The 27,933-nt window shown below is 42.8% G+C and overlaps 4 protein-coding genes across 7 annotated transcripts; 3 read left to right on the top strand and 1 right to left on the bottom strand.

Annotated features, from left to right (window-relative positions):
* The first annotated feature begins 414 nt into the window (after nt 1-414).
* Nucleotides 415-7,258, top strand: LOC112573318 (SPRY domain-containing SOCS box protein 3-like). 4 transcript variants are annotated; one of them, XM_025253582.1, is made up of 6 exons: nt 416-754; nt 1,216-1,278; nt 2,040-2,121; nt 3,885-4,037; nt 6,461-6,610; nt 6,826-7,258. In XM_025253582.1, exons 3-6 carry the CDS (start codon nt 2,118-2,120, stop codon nt 7,203-7,205), a joined length of 687 nt encoding a protein of 228 aa, XP_025109367.1. In that variant the 5' UTR covers nt 416-754; nt 1,216-1,278; nt 2,040-2,117; the 3' UTR covers nt 7,206-7,258. The 4 variants fall into 4 exon arrangements, with proteins under 4 accessions (XP_025109377.1, XP_025109367.1, XP_025109358.1 ...); XM_025253573.1 differs by having other exon boundaries at nt 416-678; XM_025253592.1 differs by having other exon boundaries at nt 415-1,278; nt 3,888-4,037.
* Nucleotides 7,259-14,408: 7,150 nt separating this feature from the next.
* On the bottom strand, nt 14,409-16,252 carry LOC112576999 (galactose-3-O-sulfotransferase 2-like). The gene has a single exon (XM_025259909.1). The coding sequence runs from the start codon at nt 16,058-16,060 to the stop codon at nt 14,624-14,626; it is 1,437 nt and encodes a 478-aa protein (XP_025115694.1). The 5' UTR covers nt 16,061-16,252; the 3' UTR covers nt 14,409-14,623.
* Nucleotides 16,253-22,769: 6,517 nt separating this feature from the next.
* Nucleotides 22,770-26,796, top strand: LOC112571091 (galactosylceramide sulfotransferase-like). The gene is made up of 4 exons (XM_025249904.1): nt 22,770-22,999; nt 23,383-23,426; nt 23,827-24,043; nt 26,349-26,796. The coding sequence occupies exons 2-4, from the start codon at nt 23,395-23,397 to the stop codon at nt 26,643-26,645; spliced, it is 546 nt and encodes a 181-aa protein (XP_025105689.1). The 5' UTR covers nt 22,770-22,999; nt 23,383-23,394; the 3' UTR covers nt 26,646-26,796.
* Nucleotides 26,686-27,324, top strand: LOC112560763 (galactosylceramide sulfotransferase-like). The gene has a single exon (XM_025232815.1). It carries the CDS (start codon nt 26,686-26,688, stop codon nt 27,322-27,324), a length of 639 nt encoding a protein of 212 aa, XP_025088600.1.
* Nucleotides 27,325-27,933: the final 609 nt, after the last annotated feature.

Raw genomic sequence — 27,933 nt, forward strand, 5'->3', positions numbered from 1 at the left:
GGCTTTTGATATGCATAAAAATGTTAAAGGAAAGAAGTGTGTGTGTTTTTAAAGTCTTTCAATAAAGAAAGATGTCATCAGATGTTAAGCTATATTCCAAAAACAAGTAGTTATCATGTTGTCATTGACTACAAGGAAAATAAAATATATATGGAACTGATGCAGCGACATCAAGTTTGCAAAAAGATGCAACTATTTTTCTTGTCATAGCCCCAGAACTTACAATTTATCCTCTTCTATTTCGTATTCCATCATACTTTAAATCTGTACACCAAGAAGCCAGTGAAATATAATGCAAAGCCTTGCGGGAACACCGGAAACGTATACGAAGCATGCGCAAATGATGCAAAATATGGGCCATTATCTACAAGGGGGTGTGTCTGGAAAGACCAATCACTGCCACACGATTGTTGCACTGGCTGTTCTTGTAGACAAATGCTTAATACCGTTCATCGGAGAGTAAATGGGCTATTGGCCAAGAAATTTGTACTTGAAGGAATTATAAAATTGTTCAATTGTATATAAAAGTGAAATAATTTTTAATGTATATATGACTATTTAAATAACTAATTATTTATGTAACTTTGTGCAAATATATTGGACCTTGTCGACTATAATAATCAGTCATAGCAATTACTATGTGTGGAAAAATGGAAGATGTGCTCCTTATTTTGAAAGGTTGAAAACTTTTAACCCAACTATGCAAATATAACCAACGAATAGATTTTACTATTGTTTCAAAGTTGTTACTAAGGTAATCATGCATGCATAAAATATCGATAGTTTTGGCAACGGACTTGAGCGATTGCGTTTGCTCGCTTTAGCCTACGACGTGAACACGAGATAGATCAGCTGAGACTATAACTCGTAAATACTGAAATGGGCCAGGTTCTCCCAAATAAGGGGAAAAGGCCACGCAGCAGCGTCGAGGCAGATAAGTCTTATTCTTCTGTGTCAGATGGCAGCATGGATATTAATCTCATTACGTGTAAACTCCAGACTATGTAGACTTGGCCTAGTAGCATATGATTGTTTCAACTTATAACGTTAGCCAGCACAGCGTGCACTCGTCGTCTGCTTCGGCTAAACACATTTTGCAGTATTCGTTCATGTGCCTAGGAACAAGATGTCTTGCGGACAGGCCATTGTAAACATGAAAAGAAAGATCATGCGCTCAAGATGAATGCACCACACTTTTCTTCTATAATTTTTCAGGGATTTCTTCGTTATTACAAGCTGAAAGGATCGGCTTAGCTGATCTAGATCGACTAACGTCAAGTGAGTTGCATTTTAATATAGTAAGCGAATTATTCATTACTAGGCGATTTTGCAGAACAATTTTGTGTAGTGAACTATATTAAATCGTAATTTGTCGTTTATAAATGGAACTTATCTCAGATTAACAGACGGTTCAGTCTATTGCATATTCTTCAAAATGAAATGACTTATAAAAGTGACCTCTTACTTATAAAGCTTGTTTAACGACCGATTACCATTAAAAAAAAACCAGAGCAACCCAGAGAATCTTGTCCATGCATTCTCCATGAAGCTTCATGTAAACTTAACTGAGTTAATACACAAGTAAAAAGAATAAGTATTTCCTTTTTCTCATTTTACATTCTAACATTCGTGGCATATTGTTTGACAGTGTCTTGTATGATCACATCAGATAAAAACAATACTTAAATGGTTTCAGTTTGAGTTTTCTTTTAAATCAATGGCAATATTTCCGCCAACAGAAAACTCTCTGCATGTGGCATCAGTTTACAGGGATGACTGCCTTGCCATGATATAGCTGTAGTTGCAGGCTCTGTGTAAAACACCAATTCACCTACCCCTTCACCCACAACCTCAACTGAAAACATAAGCCATAATTTATTGTTGTAAACTGTCCTTAAAGTCACCAGAAAAAACATTGATGTTTGGAGCACCTTAAATGAACATCTGTGAATAGCCTTTATTCAAAGTGTTCCATAGATTTATTTGTAGTATGTTTACTAATAATTTTTAAAACTGACTGATCCTCAATCTTTTTCCAGGAATAACACTATCAAATCATTTGGAATATCCTCCATAAAGCTGTATCCCTTCTAACCTTTTCTGCACCTCATACCACCATGGGTAAGGTATTGAATTTCTTTTCCCTGGCATGAGACATATGAAGGCAGTTTGTAAATGTTTTTCAATGTTTTCTGTTTTTGAATTTAGTAGAAAAGCACTGTTATGTCCTGAAATAAAGCACAAAGAGGAACAAAATATAGAATAAATGAAAAACTCTGTTTGCCTATGCCACATATTCCTATATGTCAGGATCAAGCAAGAACACTTTAAGTGAATCGAATGATGGTTATGTTTCTGATTCCTAATCTGTTCTATTCTAGTCAACTGACTTTCCAATCTGTAGGTCTGTTTCATTGATGTTTTGGTCTCATTGATGTCATGCAAAAGAATGACTTGACATTCGCATTAGCTTCATAGAGAGTGCCTCAGGAATTTTGTCTGTGTTGTGTTTTTGCGTTTGTAATACACAGAGAGCCTGGCTTTGGCTTGGATATTGTGCTATAAAAGTTTACATTATTATTATTATGTTGTCCTAATATACATAAAATTTAAAAGGACACAGTGCTGAAATGTAGACAATTTGTATTGTTCTGTACAAGGAGCATTTGATGCTGGTATTTATGTATTTGTTGGAGAGAGAGAGAGATGTGTGTGTTTGCAGTGTGATAAAAGGTTAAGGTTGCCTAGTTAAGTGACCATAGAAGCATAGAATGCTAAGTTTGAGTATTTAGGACAAGGCATACAAATAAACTTATGCCACCTTCCCTGAAGGATCAGGTACCCATTTACCACAGAATTGATGGATGGAGTTTTCTGACCAATGCTCAGAGCAAGCTGCAAAACTATATGACCAATGCAGACAAAATATATGACACTGGTATATAAGTATTCGTTGATGGATGTGGTTTATCACTCCAAAAATGTTTCATGCTGTATTTGAGACACTGGCACAAGAGTATAAGTTGCTGTAAAAAGAGTATCAAGTGAGAATGTCAATGAGTGCATATGCTGCTGCTGTATTGAGAATGCGAACATAGTCTGCACAGAATGTGCTGCTGAAGTCAACAAAATCCTGGCATATGATCAGTGAGCTTTAGTTTTCCACTAGGAAGTACAAAATCCTTCTGTGTTTTTTTGTGATGAATTGGAGAACATGCAGTCCTGGCATATAATCAGTGTGTGATGGTAGCCCCTGGAGAGTATGTTGTCCTGGTATATAGTTAGTGTGTGATGGTACCCCCTAAGAGAGCATACAGTCTTGGCATATAATCAGTGATTTCTTTTTCGGTGGTCTAGTGTGTAGTACTGAGATGTAATCAGTGTTTTTTCCAGTGGCCTGTAAAAGACAATGTAGTGCTGGCATGTACACAAGTTAAAATCTAGCAGGCCAGTTGCAATATGTTTCTTAAAAAAAACTGTTCTAAAGAAGAAAATTAAAAAAAAAAAAAAAAGGATTTACATGTGTTGAAAAATCAGTGTGCTGATCGGAACAAAAGTCTGGCTGAAATAGTTTTATCTTATTTAAAGAATTTTAGCTTTAAAAAAAAATCTAAAATTGTACACTGTGTTTCTATAAATTTTCTTATCTAAACAGATTAAAAGCCAAAAAATTTTTTAAATTAGAAATGTGTCCTGCAACTGGTGCCAAGGATTTAAAATTGTGCCAGAGTTGTTGTGCAAATGAATGCATCTTACTCATATAAAATGCATTATGTTCAAGTATAGCCATGTGTCTGATGTGTGTTTGCATTTGCGTATGTGTGTTAGGTAAAAACGCAGTGCTTTTTTTAAAAATTCTGGATTTATTACCATTCTAATGGTAGCAGTTATCTTGGAGTGCACTGGGCAGAATGACCAGATGGTGGACCAATGGGTATGGGATGGACACTGTGCTCCAGCAGCAGTCAAGCTGTCCTCTAATTTTGAAGCTGCTTACTTCCATACTGATCCAGTGAATATGAGCACAGGTACTGTAGGTGAGTCATACCTTTTACAACTGCATTGTTTTTTTCCTCTTATAATACTCAGATTTTAGTTATTAATTTTACTTGATCAGTTCCCTTTTCTCAATATGCTCATGAGATGTGTGGATTTGAACCTCTCTTCCCCATTGAACACTGATAACCTACTCATCTGGAGAAGCTCTAGACCTTTTTTGGTATGTAGAGTTAGCTAAGTATCAAGGTCGTACTTTGAATGTGGTCGTGAAGTAATATCTCTGGACTGCTGGCAGATGATTTTTTCCAGTTAACTGCTAAAATGAGGCATTAGATGACATAGCTTTCGGCTTATTCACATTCTTTGTTACGGCTCGCCGAGACTCACTTCGCAAGAGGCTAAGCGTTGGTCTTGGCGGACAGACAGCAATCCACCTATACACATCCATGATGTGGTCTTTTAGTGCATATGCACACAGTAATGAGGAAATGCTTGTTGTTTAAGTCCTCAGTTATTGTTTTACTGGTGAAAAGCGTTGACAGAAAACATATATAATCCTTTTAAGGTGGTGATATTAATGGCAACAAGATAATAATTGCTGTAAACACACTGTACATTTGGAACTAGAACAATGATCACACCTGGCTGACAACACTACTAGCACAACCCTATCAACAGTATATATAGTATGCAGTGCAGTATTCTTGACTCCTATTGAATATTAACATTTTTGTGTGCATACAGCAGTAGTGTGCAGTAAGGGAGCTAGAAAAAGGAGCAAAGAGAAACCAGAGGTTATTCTAAGTTGCAGCTGCTGCAGGATTCCTGAAAACATTTCGCGGAGTGGAGAGTAGGGGGTTTTGCATAGCTTAAGTCAGAGTGGTCAAGTTTGTGCAAAATTACTGTAGCCCCACGCATTTCAACATATAGTGCCACACTTCAAAAATAATTGTTGTCATTTTTTGCACAGTCTTAAAACCGACCTACTGCTCAAAATATTGGAAAGGCCAGTTGTATAATCAATCACTGTTTTGTGCCAATAAACACACAGACAATAACATTGAATCAAAGCATTTCTTTATTCCTTAAATGAAACATTATCAGGCAATTTCATTGAAACAAATCATTTTAACAACAATAATTTGAGCTTAGACTGAAATAACTCATGTTTTCAAAATTCAGAAAAGTGATATCAGAAAAAAAGGAAAGTCAGTATCGTGTGTCCACCATTGGCCTGAATGCAGCAAGGATTTTTTTCAGCCATCTCTTTGCTTTGGTACGACGACAGTTACATGAGTGGCTCAGACTGAACCCCAACATCCGCTTTAATCATCAAAGAGCTTGTACTTCTCATGCTTTGAATAATTTATGAAATACCCTCCTTGGCGAAGGGCACACAGCAGAAGTAATTTGAATTTATTTCTCCATGGGTATCAGCATCAAGTGAACCCCAAACAACAGACTGTTTTGTTTTATTTTTCGTTCACGACAAAAACAAAATCAGGAGATGCCTCTGACAGCAGTAGTCAGCAAAGACTGGGAGAAACAGAAATCTTGAGTGCACCACAGCATGGATTGTAGTCAAGAAACTGTTTCTCAGAATGCATATCCTAGAGATTCAACAAACAAGTTTTTGTTTGACTTTCATAGGGATTCGTTTCCCAAATTGATGGTTTCTTGGAAAGCAGTGCCTTCTTATGCCATACTATATTCTAGACTGTGAGAGGGGCTTCAACCACCAAAAGATATCTTGTAGATTTTGCCTTAAGGAAAAATGTTTGAATATACTTAAAATAAAATGTGAAAGTGGATTAATGTTAACCACAACTTCAGGAACGCTAAGGTGTTGTGGAAAAACAGAAGATGTGACCTACACAATAGGATGGCAAAGAACATTTCAAGTGAGATTCTGCCTCTGCATTGATGCGATTGATGGAAAGTTTGTACACATTAGCACCAGTGACACAGGCACAAAAATTAATTGGTTTTCAGAGTTTGGATACTTTGATCAGATAAAGATAATATATCAACAAAGGAGAAAACATATGATTAATCTTAAGTTTCTTGTGATTTATGAGTATTTTGGGCTGTATTCTGTTGTATATAAGAAGTAAATGTAAAGCAGAAAAAGAAGTGAAAATGTATTCATTTCAATGGGCTCTTTATTTCATTTGAAAGGGCCTTTGGGCTGAAACATCTTCACCATATAAATTATATCTGCATTTAATGTGTATGTTCTAGGTTTCTGAATCTTAACAGTTTGTTTGCCATCTTGTTGGCAGTGCCATCTGTAGAATGTTTGCTGTAAATAAAATAAAGAGCAGGAATTGGATAGTTAGAAGGTGTTTGGGATTCTCTGCTTGCAGTTTCTGGTATCCTTTCTTTTAACCTATAATAGAAATCATGGATTGAAACTGACTTGTTCTGTGTACACATAAATCCCTTGATGAACATGCTGCAGGTGTACGTGGAACCAAAGGTTTTGAGGATGGGGAACACTACTGGGAAATTGTGTTCCTGGAACCTCCTGCTGGCTCATCTGTCATGGTTGGGGTGGGCACCAGCCGGGCAGTTCTTTCGTCTGATTATTGCCAGTATGTCAACCTCTTAGGTGAGTTTTTTCCTTTGACAGTGATAACCAAAACTACAGAAATCATCCAAACCATGTTCTTTCCGCTATTTAAAACTTATGACTTGCAACAGAATTGGCTTTATATAGCTGGGTGTAGTAGATTGCTTATCATTTCTTATTATGTTGCATGCCACTGCTTTGCGAATCGTGCTTCTATGTAAGCTTATGTCAGGATTGGTTTCTGTTTTCTGAAGGCATGGACAGGGAAAGCTGGGGACTGTCCTACAAGGGCATCACATGGCATGGAGGGCTTAGTTGCCAGTTCTGTGAGCCATTTTTCGACAGAAGAACAGTGATTGGATGTCACCTGGATATGGACCGAGGAACATTGTCATTCTCACGCAATGGGCAACACTTGGGTCTAGCTTTCACTGGTTTACCAAGAGAACCTATTTACCCCATTATCAGTTCCACTGCTACCGACACAGAACTGGAGCTTGGTCTTCGGACATGCAGGTACCTGTCTCTGCAGGGCAAGTGCATGTCAGTGGTCAAGAAGTGTCTGCGCAGTGTAGACTTAGTGGATCAGCTCCCTTTGCCAGAAAGTATCCGACAGTGTATTCGAGTATGGTAAAGTCATCAGTATTTGCATCTGTATTTGCTTTTGAGTGAAACTGTGTAAAAATATTTGAAGGGAGGGTTGTTTGGCATCATGTTGACACATGGCTGAAAAGAATTTGTCTGTTTTCTGAACGAGTGCAAAATACTTAATGCTTTACCGGTGAAGAACATAAAAATCCATATGACTCGAAAGAAACAAGACCAACTTCATATCATGTCATGCGCATTAATATATTTTGCTCTTAAAAATGAGCACAAAGTCATAGAAATGCAACATTGTGTCTTTTTACACAGTAACATGAAAAGTACATTGCTTAAAGATAGTGACCCACTTTTTCAATTAGAGTAAGATAAAGGTAGTCGAGCAACTTCTGTCAGTGGCTTAGTATATTTGATGTGCAGCATGTGGAAAGCAGAGCACAACCCCCTTCTTTTGCAGCCTTGTACATTCCTTGATATCAGGTGTCCATTTCTGCTAGGTGGCAGGGAAATTTTTCTAGTCACAGAGGATATCGAGCCTTCAATTGGTGATTCTCTGTTCTGAGGACAAATGCATTAATAGATCGTCTCCAATGCTCAGTTTACATGTGGTTATGATTTCCAAAATCTTAAAAGTTCTCCATCAGTGTCAAAGAAGAGAGTCAGTACATGTACAGTCAATACACTTCAAAAAAGATGTCTCACAATGTGCCTCCTGTTGTCAGCTAGGTCAGCCAAGGCATTGACTGCCCCTGCAGTCCCAGCTGTAACTGTACAGCTGCAGGGAGGCTGCTATGTACACCAGTGGTTCTCAAAGTGTGGTCTGCGGACCACTAGTGGTCCGTGGGCATAAGTCAGGTGGTCCGCGGCTGACAGTCGTCATATGTCAGCAAAGTGATGTTTAAAGTGATGCATTCCTCGCATTAACATTTTAATTACAAAGAAAGAGATATACGTAGTTGTATTTTATTTTAATGTATTACTATACTACTGTCACAGAAGTACATTTAGTTTTGAATTGTAATGAAATAAATGTGGCAATTTAAATTTGAAATTCATAGTACAGAGTGATTTTTAGGCCTTGGTGGTCCGCCATATTTTTTACTTAGGTAAAGTGGTCCGCGGTCCGAAATACTTTGAGAACCACTGATATACACCATACTTCTGAGAGCTTTTTCATAGACCTTCCATAGAAGTTCAAACCTAGACAGTCCATTTATGTGACTCTAGATTGCTGCAAGAACAAGACATTAAAAACATTAAGCTTGATGCTTAAAGGGATTGTTACCTTGCATCAGAATGCAAGAGCTGTTTGCAAGAGCAGTTGGAGAGCAAGAGTCTAGTTTCTGTGGTTCTGGTTTTGACATTACCGTGAACACTGAATAAGTTATTCTCTTCCAAAAATCCTCTCTGATCTGTAATAAGTGTCCTCTAAGTTAAGCTAAAGACAGTCTCCATCCTGTTGCTATTGCACTCCCATATTAAAAAATCTGCTTTACAGAGAAAAGAACCTGAACTGTTGACAAATCCATGATCTATAGTGCCTGCACCCACTGAGGCCAGCAGTTTTGAAGACTGGGGTTAACTTTGCAGTATCTTGCTATTTGGGGACTGTGCTTTTTGCTCTTCTTGTAAATTACCAAAATGGTTATAGAATTATCATAACTGCTTCACTAAAAGTGTCTGTGTTAATATTCCATTTTCTTTTAAGTAGTGAATTGCACATTAAATGTAATTAGAATCTTCAGATCTGGAATTAGGACCTCTATTATAACTACATAATTTGTTTGTGTGTGTGTGCATGCGAATGCATGTTCTAGGCATGATTGCATCATATGGTCATGACTATTGTCTTTACTGCATTATGTTTTACTAGACTTGTGTGGTGATTTGAAAATAAAAACTGTATATATGCTAGTTTTAAATTCCTTTATAGTACTGTCGCTTCCAGTACTTTTATTTCCAGTAAGCTAGCACAATGTTGAAAAAGAAGACATGACTGAGTTACACAGAAAATAGCCATGATGAATCTCTCAAGCTGCCGCACTCACACACCCACACGCTTTTAATTAGTGGGATGATTCTTGCAAAGCATTCCTACAAGTGTTAGGCTGTAGACTATTCCCGGTGGCAGTGGAGGGCGAGAAGACGGCGGTGCGGCCAAGCCACCTCATCAGCGCGTGATAAAATGGCCGCCACAGCAAGAAGTAAAAGACGCAGTTGGCGGCGGCGCTGACGGTGACCAGCGTGTCAGCCACTGCGGCCACGCGTAAATCCACGTCGGGCTCGAACACCTCCGCGCGGGTGAGGCGCAACAGGAAAAGGAGGCTGGGTGCCAGCATGGACACGGCGTACCACGCACCCAGGGCTAGCACCAAGGCTGATAACCCTCTTGTGGACGGTCTTTGTTGCTGCGCCGACCGACGACCAAGACGGCAAAGTGTGCAGGCAAAGATGCAGTTGGTGATGATGACAGCCGAAAAAGGAAGGAGGTAGAGGAGAAGCAAGGAGAGGTAGAGAGTGTAGATGAGTCCAAACATCGTCAGGCGTCTCGAGCCTGTACACCAAGGGCCCAAGCTGTAGTCGTTGATGAGGTCAAGGATGTATGGCAGGGTAAAGGCCACGCCCAGCAGGAGGTTGATGGCTGTGCGCCTTACGGCGAAGGTGACCGTGAAGTAGCGCTCGGCTAGGAAGGGGCGGGCAACTGACAGGAGACGCTCAAGGCTTATGTCCAGCGTGACGTAAGCGACGCCCCAGAAAGTCAAAGTCCGCAGACTGAGGAACACCTTGACGGTCGCGCCACTCCACCATCGCGCCAAGGCCAGAGCCGCTACGCCCAGCGAGCTGGCAAGAAACATTAAGTCAAAGGCTGCCAAGCTTGCCAGCTGCATGCTGACCGAGGACCTAGGCCGTTTGATCAGGGAGCCGGCCATAGCCACACCGGCACCCAGCGCGCCTAGGGTTGCCACCACGATCTGCGCCCAGCAAGTGGCGTCCAGAAAGCTCTGCAGGTCGTCTGTCAGCTCTACGCACAGACCCAGGTTCTCTACCATCGTGTAGGCAAAGTGACTCCTCACCGGAGTCACCATCCCTGGACTGTCGCTGGGCAGCTTCCCAAGATCCCTGGAGCGGTCGCGTATCCGAACCGCCATGCTTGTGAACTTAGGTGGTGACCCTATTACCAACAGAATTCTGTCATCACAGCCATACTGCTCAGTTTCTCTGAAGGGAAGAAGAATTTAAAATTTCTCTTTGCAGTAACAGTTGAGCCTGTTTAAAACCAGCCAGGAGAAAGCACGACTTGCTGACCTGTTGAACTTGCCTGACCGCAGTTTATCACAACACAGACTGGAAGACTGGCCTTTGCCGCACGGGATGACACGACTACTTGCAGTAGACATGTGGTCATGTAACTGAGGACCACCACGTCGGGCGGGCACCGTGCATGGCCTGCTGTCGGAGTGGGGAGTGGGGCCAACTGCGACACGCAGCCGTCTGATGCAACGTTTTCTCTTCTAATTCCCTTCCTGCATTTGTTTTTCATTAACCGCGTGCCATTCATCACTACAGACACTCGTTTCAGCAGATGGCTATTGGCCCGACTATCGCTGGTCTGTGTCGTGTGCATGTCACCCAACGACGAGAGAGGCAGGGTCGTGCTACAAAACTGGAATGAAAAAAATGTGTGGTGCCACTATTGCGAGCAGCAAGAAAACATACTCGCTCCTGGGGAGCTCCCCCCAGCTCCCCGCTTCCACTTTCCATCGTTTCCTCTCTCTCTTTCTTTTGAATTATGTCGTCAAAATTTGCTGTATGCGTTATAGGTTTGTCAAAATGTCTCCTGCGTAGTGTTATTTCATCTGGACTCAGACTGCACTTATTACATCACTGATCAGTCACCTGTGTCCATGGATATTAGGACATGGTTCTGCTCCAACAGTTCTCTATTTCCTATTCTGGAAAGCTGTGATCTCTGGCAGTATTCATTTGCAGCTGCAGTTTACTTCATTCATAAGATATACAAAAATCAGGCACAAGGCCATTTTAAATTATTTGTATGTGTGTAATTAAGTGAAAAAAGGACAGAGCGAAAGAAGACTTCAGTATGACTATGTGCAAATAGAATGCTGAGGCTTGCTGCTTTGAAGAGAAATATTACCTACTTTACAACTATATTCTTTTTCCACGATTCAAGAAAAGAAAAATTTAAATAGCATTGTCATTAAATATTTTACAATCCATTTTAAAATGTTGCCTATATTGGGGGGGGGGGCAGGGATGGTTGTTACATCCTCTTGAATATTTCAAACATATTCGATCAGGCTAATGCCATAACTAAAAACCAAAACATTTGAATAATGAAGTACTAATATAGGAAAGGCAAACGTCTGTGTTTGCGGGGAAGGGAGGCACATGACATTGTTGATAGAATCTGTTTCAGCCACCTGTTGCACGGTAAAGGTGCAAACAAAGCTGTAATCAGACAATAAATACACTAATATATCTAGTATATCAGAACAGATATCTAATGATGTTATAAGAAGATAAGACATTTGTAGTGAAGTTAGCCGGAGTTGCCCTATGCCATATTGCTTCACCTAGCAAGCTGTCGGCGCTGAGTGCGCTGGGGGACTCCGTGCATGTCGAAGGGCTTTCCCACATATTCGATACAGCGTGGCAACACATCGAGAATTTACACTCTAGATTGTTGGTCGAACTTGTGAAAGTCTCACAATTGATGTTAGCCACACCATGATGTGCTTATCTCTTTTGTATTTAAACTCTAAAACAACAAATTTATTTTCTTTTTTTTTCTTTTACCTGGCGGAGTGGTCATTTTAGTGAACAGATGTGTAGTCACTGAAGTGTATTTTGTACATCCGATCCTCTGGGGTGAGTGGGTGGTGGTGTGATAATATGCGTTTGTCTGACGATATTAGAATTTTTTTTTTTTTTCATTTTGATGGGTGTTTACATTTCCTGTTGACTCGACCTATTCAAGGAGAGTGAAATTAAAGACATTTGTATGCGTGGACACTGAATTGTTTATATTTTTATATCAATAAGTGAACACCTAGCTATAACCGTGGGCGATTTAAATGCCCACCTAATAGCTAACGAGTATGTTACCTTATAGTTAACGGATTTAACAAAGCCTGGCTCGAGTGGTTTCGACATGTGATGAGGAAATTCAGCATAGAGGAGGGTCTCGTTTGAACCATCGAAGTGGTGTACGAAGGCTCCCAGAGCTCATTTCTGACAAGATCTCTTTCACACAACAGTGGGCGTTTACAGGGCTTTCTTCTGTCGCCTATACTGTTCAACGTCTGCCTGGAAAATGTAAGGCAAGAAACCCTCCATGACCACCTATACCTCCGTGTCCATTGGTGGGAGGCTGGCATGCAGCCTGTGCATTGCAGAGGAGAGTGACTAGATGGCCGGCAGCAAGAGCGAGTCGCAGGACATCACAAACAGACTGCTGGACCCGCCCCACGGGCTTGCAGTGGATCGGCTGGTAGCGGTTAAGGGATGATGATAATGATATGTATTTATATACCGCTCTATCACAACAGTGTCATGCTTTGAGGATCAGTATGAACCATAGAGATTGTACAATAAACAAGACAGTAGATAAAAGAGTTCGATTTGTAGGGAATTATTTTTGTGTGAAAACCCTCTACGGTGGGTTGGTAAAATGTTTTCATTATTGTTTACTATTATAATAATAGTTTTATTAAAAACCCACTGACAACTCATTTGTTGTGTGTTGAAAGAAAGAACGCGTAACTGTCGCAAGGTTGTGACATACAACTTCTTGTCTCTTAAATTTCCGCTGTATATCATCTGTTTTACAGAAAACACCGAGTTTTACCTTCATTTTGTTTGTATTGATATGAGACTTTGTACAAGCACATTTTCCTCTTTTGCTTTAATTATTTTATCTCTAAACTCATGCACAATTATTTCCTTTAGGATCATTTTTAGAGAGGTGGAGGTCCACGCTGTGTCAGGATGATGGATGTCTGCATTTCACTTGATCGTAATTCAGAAGTATGGTAAACATTTTGGATGAAAACGTGAAACCAAATCGACAATTACAACAAAAGTAAAGTGCAATGACTGAAAGAGGACTAGCGAGTCTCCTTGACCTTATGCAGTAGGGACTCGGCATATTTAAGAGAACAACCATATATACATAGGATCATCATGTTCATCTAATATTTTGATGATTGAGACCACAAAAATGGAGACATGATGTCATAACCCATTCACTATATGTCATACTGAAAGCCCACTTTACAAGCATGAATATAAAAAAACACAGCCCACTTAAAAATTATGTAAAAAATACCAACATTGCCGCATGTCAGTGCTTGTCAATAAGCGAGAGACACAGAGAGAGAGAAAAAAAAGAAACATTGTATGAGTAGTGCAAATGCTAAATATCACACTCGTGATATCTGTAAACATATATCTAGTTTAACGATGACTGATGACGTTACGTTGTGTAAGGTGACGTTCTCATAAAACTAGAAGACATCACTCGTGACATTGATCATCAGAACATGTCACCTTGACTGCAGCCCAGTGCCAGCGCACCGATACCACTCGCCTCCTGATTGATTTCACATCCATCCAGAATCTGCAACAGGAATATCTGGTACCGTCGTGCTGATAACTCGCGTTGTCGGCATGTGATAGCTTTGACGTCCGGGTATCACCCAGGCAGACTTTTTTTCCTAAACGTCTCAGTAACGGCAGCAACTTCTTCGGAAGCGTGACGTCAGTAACCCCCCCCCCCTTCTCCCTCACACACACACACACAGAAGCAAATTTCGAACGCAGTACTCCTCAAACTGCTGCAGGAAACCATCACAGTATGCGTTCCTTGAAGGTAAATGCCTATTTTACGCAATTTTGAGCGTTGCCCCGGCTGTTTTGGTTCTGAGGTAATGTTGCCGCCACCATTATTCGGTGAACTGTATTCACTCCTTCCCAATTTTTATGCATTGTTCAGTACAGCGCCAGAGCAAGGTATCATAGTTTGACTTGTCAAAAAGAGGATTGAAAGGACGATTTCACAAGGCTTCTGAAGCTGCGTCTTTCACTGAATCGTATCGCAACGAAATGGGCGACTGGGCAATGTTGCCGTCATCAGCTGACGTGCAACCAGTCTTGTCATCACCATTTGACTTGCAGCCAGTCATCACCAGCTGACGCATAAGTGGTCTTGTCATCACCATTTGACGTGCAGCCAGTCTTGTCGTCACCAGCTGACGTCCGAAGAGTCTTTTCGTCATCAGCTGACATACAGCCAGTCTTGTCGTCATCAGCTGACGCATAAGTGGTCTTGTCGTCACCAGCTGACGTTTAGCCGTCATCACCAGCTAACGTCTAACATTTGGAGGTGTTTCAGATAGCAAACTTTTTAGCGGAACGCTACATAAAGAACTAGTGCTTGCGCCCTGACGAGTGGCCGAAACGACTGCGATGTTGGCGCCGACTGTAGGCAGTTGCCAATCGTTTTAGTTGTTCCTTCTGAGGAAGCAAACTGACTGCTCTTCTCCAGAGGACTTCAAGGAAATCCAGCTCTAGCATAGTCATTAGATGGCAATCCATGCGGGTCACCTTGATACTCGTGTTGGAGCAGGAAGAAACGTTCATCGGTGGAAGCGATATTCTTGACGCACTACTCTGACAAAATGACTGGACCTGCAAGACGATGTTTTTGAATTGCTGAACCTCCATCCGGAAATCGTCTGATTGATTCTTCACGATATTGACAAGTCTGTTCCGGAAGAACTCGTACAGGTCGTAGTCGACAGGGGCCAGCAGACGATGCCGCGCGCGATCGGCGTCGGAAAAGCGGAACGGTCTGCTCTTGACGTTGGTGTTCATAGGGATGTACAGGATGTCTAGCACGTCCCAGCGCAGCAGGCGCCGCAGCAGCACCAGTGACTCGTCGAAGAACTCGGTGATCATGACGAGGTGGAAATCGGCTTCCAGCTGCTTGATATACTGGTGGCGCAGGATGGCGTTCGTCACGTGATGCAGCGTCATTCCTAGGTCCTCAGCCTGTTTGTTGCGGTAGTAACTCATCAAATTGTGTTTCGCCCCGTTGTACAGAAAGTCGGAGACTGGGTTCGTCTCATTTATGGTCGACCTGTTGGCCTGTATTGGAGGTAGTGCCTCTGGGTGGTAGTACAAAAAGGCGGACACAAACTGCTGGAAGGGCTCACGCACGATGGTGATGTAAGCCGTGTCCGGCGGCATGATATCCCGGAAGGCCGAAAGGTTGTACACGGCGTGGTTCCACAGAATGTCGTAATGAGCACCTTTTGGCACCGGCAGCACGGAGTGTCGAGTGAGAATATCTCCTGGTTTGGACAAGTAGTTGGCAGCGCGCGAGTGCAGGCGCTTGTCGGGTAAGGCGAAGTTGAGTCCCCGCTTGTAGCCAAACCGCTGGAGGATGTTGGCTACAGTGGAGCTGGCAGCCTTGTGCACTTTGACAAAGGCCACGTGATGATGTGGCGTGCAGCGCAGTGGCTCTGAACAATGGCAGAAGCTTTGTTGATTCCACTGTTCCCATCCTAGCTCGGTCTTGCCCATAAAGTCAGTTGCTGTTTCTTCATGAAGGATGGAGTCGTGAGATAAAAATCTGTGACGGAGGTCTCCCATGCTGCTGTCAGTAACCTCAACATTAGGCTTGGGAGTGGAACTGTCCTCATTCTTTGTCCCAGGATGCAGGAGCGACACGATGTACTGCCTGCACCAGTTTCCGGTGTCTGTATGATGCGCGCGCAGCACAGCGGGGGCCACTTGAAACGGATGGTATGGTAGGTGGGGCAGTATGAGCAGGCACACCAGGGACAGGCACAAGGCCAGCATGCTGTGACAACAGAACCAAGTGACGTGTCAGAGCAACAACGATGCCAAGAGTATGAGAACTGTTAAACGACACCTGGCCTCAAAGACACATCATTCACTCCTGCTTTGTGTGTGTATGAACGAGAGAGAGAGAGAAAGAAAGAGAAAACGAACGAATTCTTTATTGAACAAACCCTTTGTATATTTTAAAGGGAAAATAAAACAAAATAAAAGAGCATCAGCAATAGTTACAATAGTGTTATCTATGCACACTAAGATTTCCTAATGTTTCCAATAACGTGTTCATTTGTGCGTGTGTGTGTGTGAGAGAGAGAGAGAATATTCGTATGCGTGTGTATAGAATACGAGTGTATAGGTGTAAAATATGTGTGAATGTTTGTTAGTGAGTGTGCATACTTTCACAATATGCTGATTGTCTGATGAAATATCTTTCCTACGAATAATCTGTAGCAAGATCAAATGTAATCTGCGACATGAGTGGTGTAGTGTGTGGTCTGTAGTAGTGCATGCACGAGCTGTAACAGTTATCTAGATACTGCCTCGCATTGGTCATTCTTGTTCCTAATCGCCCCCAGTGAAGCTTAGGGCCGCAACTACACCCCGCCATCGGACCTGGTTCTGGGCGTCCCTTCCCAGTGGGGACAATGTCAAGCCCGCTGCCTCCGCCTCTCTGTGGACCGATCTCCTCCATGTCTACTCATCTACTCCGGACGTGAGGACAGAATGACCACACACAAGGAGTAGCAGTACTGATGACACCAGAGGCTGCAATAGCATGGGAACCAGTTTCCCCACGACTTATGTCAGCCAGGTTCAACTCCAAAGGAAGAAAGATCACCATCATCCAGAGCTATGAACCTACCAACACAGCTGAAGAAGAGGAAAACGAATACTTTTAACTCCCTACAAGCACTGGTTGATCGTACTTCAAACCGAGACCTAAAGGTCATAATGGGTGACATGAATGCCAAAGTTGGAAATGACAAAACAAAGGACACATATTGGGAAAGCACGGTGTGGGCAACTGCAATGAAAATGGTGAGCTGCTCACAGACTTCTGCTTGTTCAATGACCTTGTAGTCGCAGGCACAGTTTTTCCACAGAAAACCATTCACAAGACCACCTGGACTTCACCAGATGGACATACAGAAAACCAGATCGCTCACATCACCATTAATCGCCAGTTTAGAAGGAGTCTATGTCAGAGTAAAGCGAGGCGCAGATGCAGCCACAGACCACCACCTGCTTGTGGCAACCATGAATATAAAGCTGAAGTCCTTCTGTGACTCATCAGACAGACCACACCACAAATTCAACGTGAAGTTTCTTCGAGACCGCAGAAAGCAAGAAGAGTTCAACTGCGAAGTTAAAAACAGGTTTGCGGCGCTGGACAGGATTACAAGAGACGTGGAAGACTGCCTGCACACGCGTTCTGGGGAAAAAAGGAAAACGCATTGGCTATGTTTAGCACCTATTAACATGACAAATATTTGGAAAGTGTTCCCCATAAAGAAGGAAAACATGGTTGAGGACATTATTCCGCCTTGTTACGTGAGCACTATAGTGCTAACGCTGCTGCCAGAATGTCAAGAGTAGTTTTCCAATGTAATGACACGAGATGGAAATGCCAAATGTTCCTCATCTGACTATTAATAGTCTGCGCTCCAATATTTTCACAGCAAGGGTTGCCTCATTTTCACCAGCTCTTTTTTATGAAAAAGTAAGTTCTTGACTTCTCATGCAAACCAAAGGTTACATTTAAGGACAAGTATGGTGCAATTTTTTAAAATATGAACTGAGTGTAAGATACCGTTTTGGCAAAACTTGTGAATTCGCCCCTCTGTTCGCGAGATACACGCCTACAAACACACTCATACACAGAAGGACGTCAACAACACAGACGTCACGGTTGTACATGGATACGTCTGAATTGCGAAAATTGCGATGGACTCACACACTTAGACGCCGGGCCCAGAGTTGACGTGTTTTGACGTATTTGCGTGCAGCCGGGACGTCAGACTTTGACTTCTTGTTATGCATAGTGCATTGAGCCTTTACTCAGCCATTAGAACAATATTTGTACTTCTTGAGCTTTGTAAGACAAAAATCTTCATATCAAAAGGTAAAGTTTAAGTGAGGATTCGGTGTTGTTGTCTGGTTTTTTTCGCGGTGGAGGGGGAGAATCCTATTCTTTTGTCAAATATTGGGAATATGACATTTCTTTGCCGGGGGAGAATGGCATTTCCTTACTGAAGGATCGTCAGAGAACGCTGCTGGCAAGGGATTCTTCGAGGCAGCCCGTAGATGTTTTGTTATTGTCTTATTGATAAGATCATTACCGTAACATCAAAAGTTGACTGACACACGAGTTCAGTGCAACCTGCTACTGAGATAATAATAATGTTTACTTGTATGACACAATATCCCAGCCAATAGGCAAGGTAACTGGGCTATACATACTGTCATACTGTCCAGAAGACAATAACAGTGATGTGAACAGAATTTAGCAACGTATCGTTAAACTAGATACATAGGGAAGGTTGGGCCAATGTACATGTATATTAAACATCAGGTTATCATCACTGAAAATAATTCACTATGACTCAAGCTCGCTGCTGTGACTTTGTTCTGATATGGACAAACAGACGGTTGGGAAGTTTGACTCGTTCTTACCAAAACGCTCGCTTGATGGACCGCAACTTCATCTTGCAGTACAGCGAACTGAAACAAAGAGAAATTTATTTCTACACATTGCAGGCTGCGTGTCTAGCTTGCGCTTATAATATTACTACAACATTTTATGATAACTCCTTGGTGTGTGGTGTTAACGATAATTTTTAGATCTGGCTATTTTATAACCGTGACATGTCAGTGACGAACGGACATGTGGTCAAGCAGTGAACTACATGTGCAGGCGCGCGCGTGCGTCCATGCTTGTGTGTGTGTGTGTCAGGGGGCGCCGTGCTGCACGAGAAGCAGATACATTTGAGCATAAAAATTCATCAGACTGCACCTTTGCCGATGACCTGTACAACGAAATGTTAAAGCTGTTAGATTTTGTCGGATGTCGGGTGTAGCAACAAATCCAATCGCTCGCCAGTGCAAAACAAACGACAGGTGGTCACCCTGACTTACTACTGCCCACCACCCTTTCTCCCCACTCCCACCTGTAACGCAACAGGTGAAAGAGGCGCCACTAAGTTGGGTTTCATATTCTCTACCTGTGTCCTGCTTGGTAGCAATATAATCGAATGTAATTGCCCCACGCAAAGGTACACCGCGACCAATTAACGAACTACACAGTCCCCATACGACCGGTCGCAGTCAAAGGACAAATGAATGAATGACAGACTAATGTCAGCTTCTTTACGTCAGGCTGACAGGTGTGAACACACACTAATGTCACCTTCTTCACGTGCTGCCAAGAGCGGCGGCTGTGATCGATTTCACACACTGCAGGTGAGACACGTGCACAGTCGCAGCGATGCCGTGCTTGGTGCCATCAGAACAGGCTGGTAATGATGTTGCCGGGTAACCAGTCACACTTACGCCGTTTTATCTACAAGTAGATGTCGAACATTGCCCTTCTTGTGCTGGACTGCGGTTGCTGTGTGTAGTTTATGATTGCCTCTCGTTTTGGAAGAGCAGCTAGTCCAGCTAGGTGTCTTGAGACATTGTGTTTGCATGGCTGGAGAAAGTTCAAGCAGAGTTACAATATGAAACAACACAAATAGACGTATTCTCTAGGTCAAAATCTGGATGTATAATATCTATGAATTGATATACAATATACATGATCATTCATACTCGTACTAAAGGGACACTTCATACATCCAGCTGTGTTTACCACAGACATCTATGATCTTATTCCACGCATTCAGCGCAAAAAGCTCTCATCACCGTGGGAAATCGCTACTACTTCAATGTAATGGCAGAAAGCACGGCTTTATTGGTATCTTAGTGATGTAACTGCTGGGTCACGATCGAGTTTTCTGTATTCCTACGTGCTGGATTAGTCTCAAATCGACAAAATAGTCTATCAGTTAAGATTTAAGTTATGACGATGTAGTCTACAAAACACAGAAGACTACATTCTGCTGGAACCAGCATATTGTCATGATTGTGTACATGAAATTCTTCCAAGAGCAATTGGCATATTAAGCTTTGAAAAGATTTTCAATTTGGCTGTAGGTAAGTCTTGGCTGGGTTGGAATAAATGTACATGTACTTAACACATAAAGCAACTTCCACACACACATATATAATAGTCATATATCATGTGGTAATTTAAATGGGACAGAAAAATCTCCCACAGTTATATTCTAGACCAGGGATGCACAACCTACGGCCCGCGGGCCATATCCGGCCCGCGACGCGGTGCCATCCGGCCCACGAAACTTCTGTCCACAGTGCAGGAAATCGGCATGTTAGTAATAAAAAAAGACCTTAAAAAAACGAAATAATAAAAAATGGTATCTGCTCTATTTTTTTGTATTTTTGCGGTGAAGTGGCCCGCGACACGGCTGTCCGAAATGGATATGGCCCGCAGGCCGAAAAAGGTTGTGCATCACTGTTCTAGACTAACAGTATCCACGCATCCACAGCCTAAGAACCCTATAGTAAATAAAAGGTCCTTGTCTTCATGCTTTCAGAAAAGTGATTGCTATGTTGGACAGAGAGAAAACACCTGGTCTTAAAAGTTTTAGTAAAGGAACAAGAAACTGAGAACGTTTGGTTTAAGGAATCTTGATGCAAAGGGCCAGTCAACGACAATGGACCACTGGACTGCCAGCTGTCAGGACTACGCAACCAGAGCTTGGGCGACTTGTCAGAAGTATAAGTTGGACCCGCTCCAAAGCACCGGAGTCAGTAGGATTACGACGCGTCAGGGTGATGTTCGCTTGGGGACATTGTTTATTGTGTGCACAAGCGATCGTCGCAGAAGTCCCTGGACTGGGACAGCACTCTCTATCCGTGTCGCCGAGGCAGCGGTCGTCGCTCTCTGACGTGTATGGCGAGCCCAGTAGGGAAGTGACGACGGTCAGTGGACGGGATACTGCGAGTGGCCACGACTGTCGGCTTCAGACCTGCTACTCACCTCATCACACGCGTGGACTTGCATCGTGGAGAGACTGATGCTGTACATAGGAAGAACTTTCAGCACCAGTTGGGAGTTAACAGCACTGTAGCATCTGGAAGTACGGATAGGACTATTTCAGACTAGCCATAATTGTTGCATGTATTTGTATCACGTGTATGTTAATTAAATCCTTTTCTTGCTTTACTTTGCCTTGCGCGTCGTTAAAACCGTCGTTAAAAGCCTGGAAGAGCAAAAGGCTGGGGCTCGTGGGCGGCGTGTCGTTCAGTGTGAACATTGTAAGTTACGTTAACCACATCACCAGTAATTTTTGTACCAGCATCGGCAGTAATAATTGTACTATCATCAGCAGTAACAATTGTACTATCATCAGCAGTAATAATTGTACTATCATCAGCAAAAAAGCTAATAATTCACATCAGCATCAAAGCTGATATTAGCAACAGCAACTTCGATTTCTAAATAGCAGCAACAGGCAGGCCTTTATCAAAAACAAATAGCCATAAGTAGGCCTTTACCAGCAACAAGCAGCCACAGGCATGCCTCTCTACAACCAACAAGCAGCCAAAACGCAGCTACAAGAAAAGCAGGCATCTGTCTTGATACTAGTAATAACCACCAACTAATCACAGGCGTCCTAGGCAGGACGTAGAAAAAAAGGCATCTGCAGAACTTTTCCAATGCAAAAACTAACTGGCACCAAGCTGAGTGTTAATGAGGTTATCAGTGCAGGCCAAGTCCTAGTCGCCGTGTCTAACAGAGGTATGTTCCGACATCTCGTTGCCCGCAGTGTCCTGCCTGTTGCCGGATTTACGAGGCACTTTAACGGCACCAGCTGCCCCACTCCCCATCCCCCATGGCAGCCACAGAAGATAGACCCCCGCCCCCTTCTGCCAGACCCGGCCCCCTTCTGCCGTCACGCTAGCTAACCCACTGGGCCACTTCATCTGAAAGCAGGAAGCTTGGTCCGGAAAAATTAACCGAGGGTTTGATTAAGTATCCATGGCAACGTCTTACGGCAGTTAAGACAGCCGTCAGGGAGGGTATAGAAGGTCAGACTCACATGGCGAAGGGTGGGATCTGGAGGATCAGATAGAGGAGAGCGCGGGGAAGCGCCGCTAACAGGTCGCAGACGAGTGGCGCTCCACGTGTGGAGGTGAAGCTGCGCGGCAGTCGATGCAGGCGGCAAGACGCGTGCTGGTCACCTTGCCTTCTGACGCACTTACCTACATCCACATTCATACTCGCACGCGTGCGCGCGCACACACACACACTTTGCTTCGCTAAGTCTTGACTGTGCTGAACAAACACTACAAATCAGTAAAGTACACATTATTAACAATGCCATGGGAACCAAGTAAAGTATTTAAGTTAATGCCTTGCTCGCTCCATCCATCAGGCTCCGTCCGAGACACGTCCATGTTGTCTCAGTATCCACTGCAGTCATTCCGCGCGGCTTGCGGACAACGCCAGTGACTAACAGCCACAGGCCGCCATCTCGGAGCTGGGGAAGAGCGGAGTGGAGGAAGCAGTAGTCGCAGGCGAGGGTTTCTTTCTTTTTTTTTTTTTTGTTCCTTGGGGCCTGCTGGGCTCCTGTGTTTGGTTGTTTTCAAAACTGCTCTCGGTGAAGACTCTAGTCCTGTGCCTTCCCTCACACGTTCTCACCAGAGAATGTCCGGTGAACTTGTCGATCGTTCTTCTCGTTAAAAAAGAGGATTAAATTTTTTTTTTTTATTCTTCAGAGACCATCATGTAGGCCGTACATCATGCCACAAAACCTCGTCACAAGACTGGGTTGCAACACTGCTCTCATCAAACTGAACCCGGCAATACATCTTCTGGTAAGTAAAAGAAATCAGGAGAAGTATGCAGGATAATACTATAAGCACTATCGAGTAAATGCATTGAGTTAGTCCCCTGTGTGGCCACAGAACAATGTCAATTGTGTTCATCAATATTTAACAGCTGTTTCATTTTCAGTTTTTTAATTGGACAAAAAGGAAAAGAACAGGTATTATTTCGACAGAAAGCATTTGAATTATTACGCACGTGCAGTATATTAAGTACGTTTTGCACACGAGCAATGAACGTAAAAGACTAATACATGTATTCCACACAAATGTCAACCAAGCTTGTACTAGACAGACTATTAAGGACTGTTAGGATGCTCACTCGTCGTGAATATTCTAATTCATTGAACAAGTTTCCCTTTCTTAATCAACAGGATAAATGAAAGATGCGCGTCTGTCATCGAAAGTGGCTTATTTGGTGAGTTGCTTGATGAAAACGAGTTATGAACAAAGTAAGAGAGAGTATTGGCTATGTATCGTGTCATCTGATATATATAAAGCAGTTTTTACCCAGTTATTGTCAATAGCTGTCTTTACCCTCAAGGGTACAGAGAGAGCTATTCTGTTATTAACATATAATCTTGACAGTGATTATCTTTAAAAACAAAATTTCAATTTTTTTTTCAATAAACGATCGCGATCGTTACAGAAATGTTACAGAAAAGACCAAAAGATGGTCAGAATTAGTCAGAATTAAACCCAACAGAATTAGTAGGATGAGACAAACAAGTAATGCGAAGGCCATCTTAATTGTTGAGAAGGAACACGATGTCACTCGATGTCTTACCTCCAATTAAGCCTTTTACATGTCGTGCCAGTGTCCTGCTGCTGACGGCGGTGGGATCCCTGTTGCTGCTGTTGCTGTCAGACATCGAAATCATGCAGGTTACTCCCAGCAGGTTGATGACAGACTCCACAATCAGGCGCCATGTTTATGACACGGAGCGTCCAAAGCATCGTCACTCTGCACCTGACACAGCAAGTCATGTCAGTGGCACAAGGTGCACGCCTCGTCAGCACGTGGTCTTCTGGAAGGTACCATGTTCTCAGTCATTCCCTCCTGTAGGCAATCAGTCATTCATCTATTACTATAAACAGTCATCATTTCATGCCAACTTTCTTACTTTAATCATGTAATCATTTATTTTTCAGCTCGATGTAGTCTAGTTTTTTTCTTCATATCGCCTTTTAGACGACACTACAGCACACCACAATGCACAACAAAAACACGTACGATACACTACAGCACAACACAATGCACAGCAGTCACAGGTTACAGTATAGTACATTACAAAGCATAATATTTCACTTTTCACCACAGTACAGTGCACAAAGATCGTAGATGACAGTACAGAACAGTGCACAAAGATCGTAGATGACACTACACTACAGTGCACAAAGTCGGTAAGCATGTCGGTAAGCGGTTACTCACCCCAAAAGTGTGCTTCTCTTCTTCGCGCCGACCACTAAAACATTTTCTTCTACTTTCATACGTTTGCATTTCCAGTGTTTCGCATGTGTGTGTGTGTTTTGTTTTGTCTTTTTTAAAGCAATAGCGTGTCGTTCATTAAGGTGGCTACATGTTTCTAGATCCACCTGTTACCATAGTAACTCTATTGATGCCTCCTAAGCTGTTATTGACTTTTTCACCTGTTATCTTCTGGCTTCAAATTGAGAGAGTGTTGAAAGAGTTTTCCTACTCTTGTCATTAGAACTCTTCCCTTTCTTCCTGCCACTCGCCTAAAATCGCGAGATTATCAGACTCTCTGACCCCAGGACTTATTTTAACAGTCAGGGGTCTCGTGGGGGTCATAACCTTCAGCAGTCTCTACAGCAGGGGTGTCAAACTCAATTACCCAGGGGGCCAAATGTCACATCGTACACTAAGTCCGATAAATTTTTATTCAACAGTAGAAAACTAAACTTTATGTTATTAAATTTGTGTAAACAAATTCATACATTAAAACAAAGTTAAAGTAATAACAAACCAAGGATTAGCAGTTTTTCTTCTTAATTTACTTTGTCAGAAGTGGACGTTTTGATATTTGATATTTTTTCTTGGCAACAGTTCGTGTTTAGAGTAAGTTTCTGTGTTGTGGAGATTCTCAGGATGGACTGCAAGTGTACATCAGTTCCTGTGTGATGTTTGTTGATCTTCATAAAAGTTGCTCACACAAATATGTACTACCAAAAGATTCGAGCCTAGCACCCTTTGATCTCGGACCGATTCAGGGAAGTTAATTAACAGTACTAAAATCTTCGACCCGCGGCCGTGTTAGGTGTGCGTGTCAAAGGTCAGATTTAACCATCCCTTCTGGTCATCAACAGGAGCTGTGGTAACTTGACCAGTGCACTGTTGGTGGTCTGTACAACTTCACTAAACTCATCTCATCTCTTGCTGTCCTCGACGGGAACTTTTCTGTTGTTTGCCTTTTACTTGTCGCCGGGCCATTAACAATGATTAACTAAACTTCTTTCGCGGGCCAGGTAAAATTTCAAGACGGGCCGGATGTGGCCCGCGGGCCGGGTGTTTGACACCCCTGCTCTACAGAATATACATATAGTCACACAAAATAAGTCGGCTTCTGTGTTTTAAATCTGGTTTTTTTTTTAAGTGCACACGAATATGTTTATCATCCTAATTACTAATTCTAATCATTATCATCCTAATTACCAGGAAGCAAAGGCAATAATAATCAGGAGAGGAAGCTTCATCACTGACAAATTTTTGAATGCTCACTCATATTTCAGAATACGAAAACAGTGTTTTTGATAAGGTACTCTAATGTATTAACACAAGATGAATACTTCTGTAGTCTGTCAGTAGGTACTCTAATGTATTGACATAATACTTCTGTAGTCTGTCAGTAGGTACTCTAATGTATTGACATAATACTTCTGTAGTCTGTCAGTAGGTACTCTAATGTACTGACACAAGATAAATACTTTCTGTAATCTGTCAGTAGGTACTCTAGGCGGAGCGAGCTGCTGTGACTAAAGTAGTTTTGTGAACATTTCCTCAATTTGAGTACACTGTAAATTGTTCTTATCGCAGCTTATCATCATAACATGAACCATGAACTGCACGAAACTTTAGATCTGCGGGAATAAGCAAGAATAAGTATACTTTACAAAAATGTTGAGAAATTCCGTTTCTTATGAGGTACACCTCAAAACGTATTTATAGAACACTTTTTACCTAAGGGTGGAGGTTTATACGTAAATAAATCTATATCTAACTTGGTAACTCGCTGAAGCTTAAATGTTTGTTATGTATATTTTATTACATTTAATTTAAATTGTGTTTAAATGTATAGTACAAATTCAGTCCTTTTTGTAGATACATAAGACAGGGAGTTCCACAGTGGCCAACATCCTCCAGCGGTACGGGTACATTCGCCATCTCAACTTTGTTTTGCCCAGAAAGCGGCTACATGCCGCGAGCTACAACTACCTCAACAAGCCCGGCGAGCCACTCACCGCCAGAAGCCTGATTCCGCCTCCAACGGCCAGCACTACGACTGCTGTGGAACCACGGCATCTACAACAGCACCTTCATCCACAGCATCATGCCGCTCGATGCAGTCTACATCACCATGCTGAGGCAGCCGCTGCAGCAGTTTGTGTCGGCCTTTGAGTACTACGGCAACATCCCCGGCAGCTACATCAACGCCATCATGACCAGCAACGTCAGCAACCCACTGGCGGAGTACCTGGGCCACCCCGCCCTGTACGAGTCCACTCTGCGGTACATGACGTACCTCCGCAACAAGCAGGCCGAGGACCTGGGCATGGAGGCACGTCACGTGACCAACCTCAGCCTGCGCCGCCAGTACATTCAGCAGCTGGCAGCTGATTTCCACCTCGTCATGATCACAGAGTTTTTCGACGAGTCGCTCGTGCTGCTTCGGCGCCTGCTGTGCTGGGACGTGCAGGACGTGCTGTACCTGCCCAAGAACAGAAATCACCTGAAGAAGGAGCGCACCTTTAGCGCCGAGCACCGCCGGCAACACCGACTACTCTCCATAGCAGATTACGATCTGTATCACTACTTCTATCAACGATTTATCTTGACGATGAAAAGCCAAGAACCTGATTTCCAAGAGGAAGTAAGTTACTTCAAGGAGCTGCTGGGCCACGTGCAAACACAGTGCGTGCAGGAGGGTGAAGTGACTGTGAACAGGTCGCAGTGGCATGCTCAGTTCACACTGACACGCCGAGACTGCCAGCTGATGCAGCAAAGTGAGCTCCCGTTCTTGGATGACATTATAATGGACGCACTAATGCGTTATCACCTGAGCGTTAAAAACAACTAGCCTCGTATATCTGTCTGTTATTCCCATTTCCCGAAAGAGCTATGTCACGGAAAAGATTGAGGACGAAACTCACGAGAGACATATTTTCCTAATCATAAGCAATAAATGTAATGTGCTGTGTCCCTGACAACTGCCTATCAAAACGGTTTTGTAAAGACTGCTAAGGTGTGGGGAGCTGGCGTGAGTCTAAGGAAGTTACCTGAACGTGAGGAAGTTGACTAAGTATGAAGAAGTCAACTGCATGTGAGGGATGGATTGAGTTTACCGAGCACCCTCACACTATGCATATCATCACCGTCAGACTATCAAACAGAGCAGGTGTATCTGTGATGGAGACCAGCACAGACAGCAGCAAAGTCATGTTTAACACAGCAGAAATCTACACCAACGAAGAACAGCTGAAGGAGGGTAGCTGCTTCAAGTACCTAGGACCACCCAAAGATGGCCGATGCACGCAGAAACCCTGGCCAGGATGTATACCGCGACGGCAGCAACGGCAAAGCTGAAGAAGTCTTGGTGCAGAAATGCCATCGGCCTTCCTACCTCCCCGGCTGTACAAGTCTTCCTGTATTACAGATGCGAGATGTGAACTCCAGATATTCGAGACAG

Source organism: Pomacea canaliculata, linkage group LG1, assembly GCF_003073045.1.
Source record: "Pomacea canaliculata isolate SZHN2017 linkage group LG1, ASM307304v1, whole genome shotgun sequence".
In the NCBI taxonomy this organism is placed as follows: Eukaryota; Metazoa; Mollusca; class Gastropoda; order Architaenioglossa; family Ampullariidae; genus Pomacea; species Pomacea canaliculata.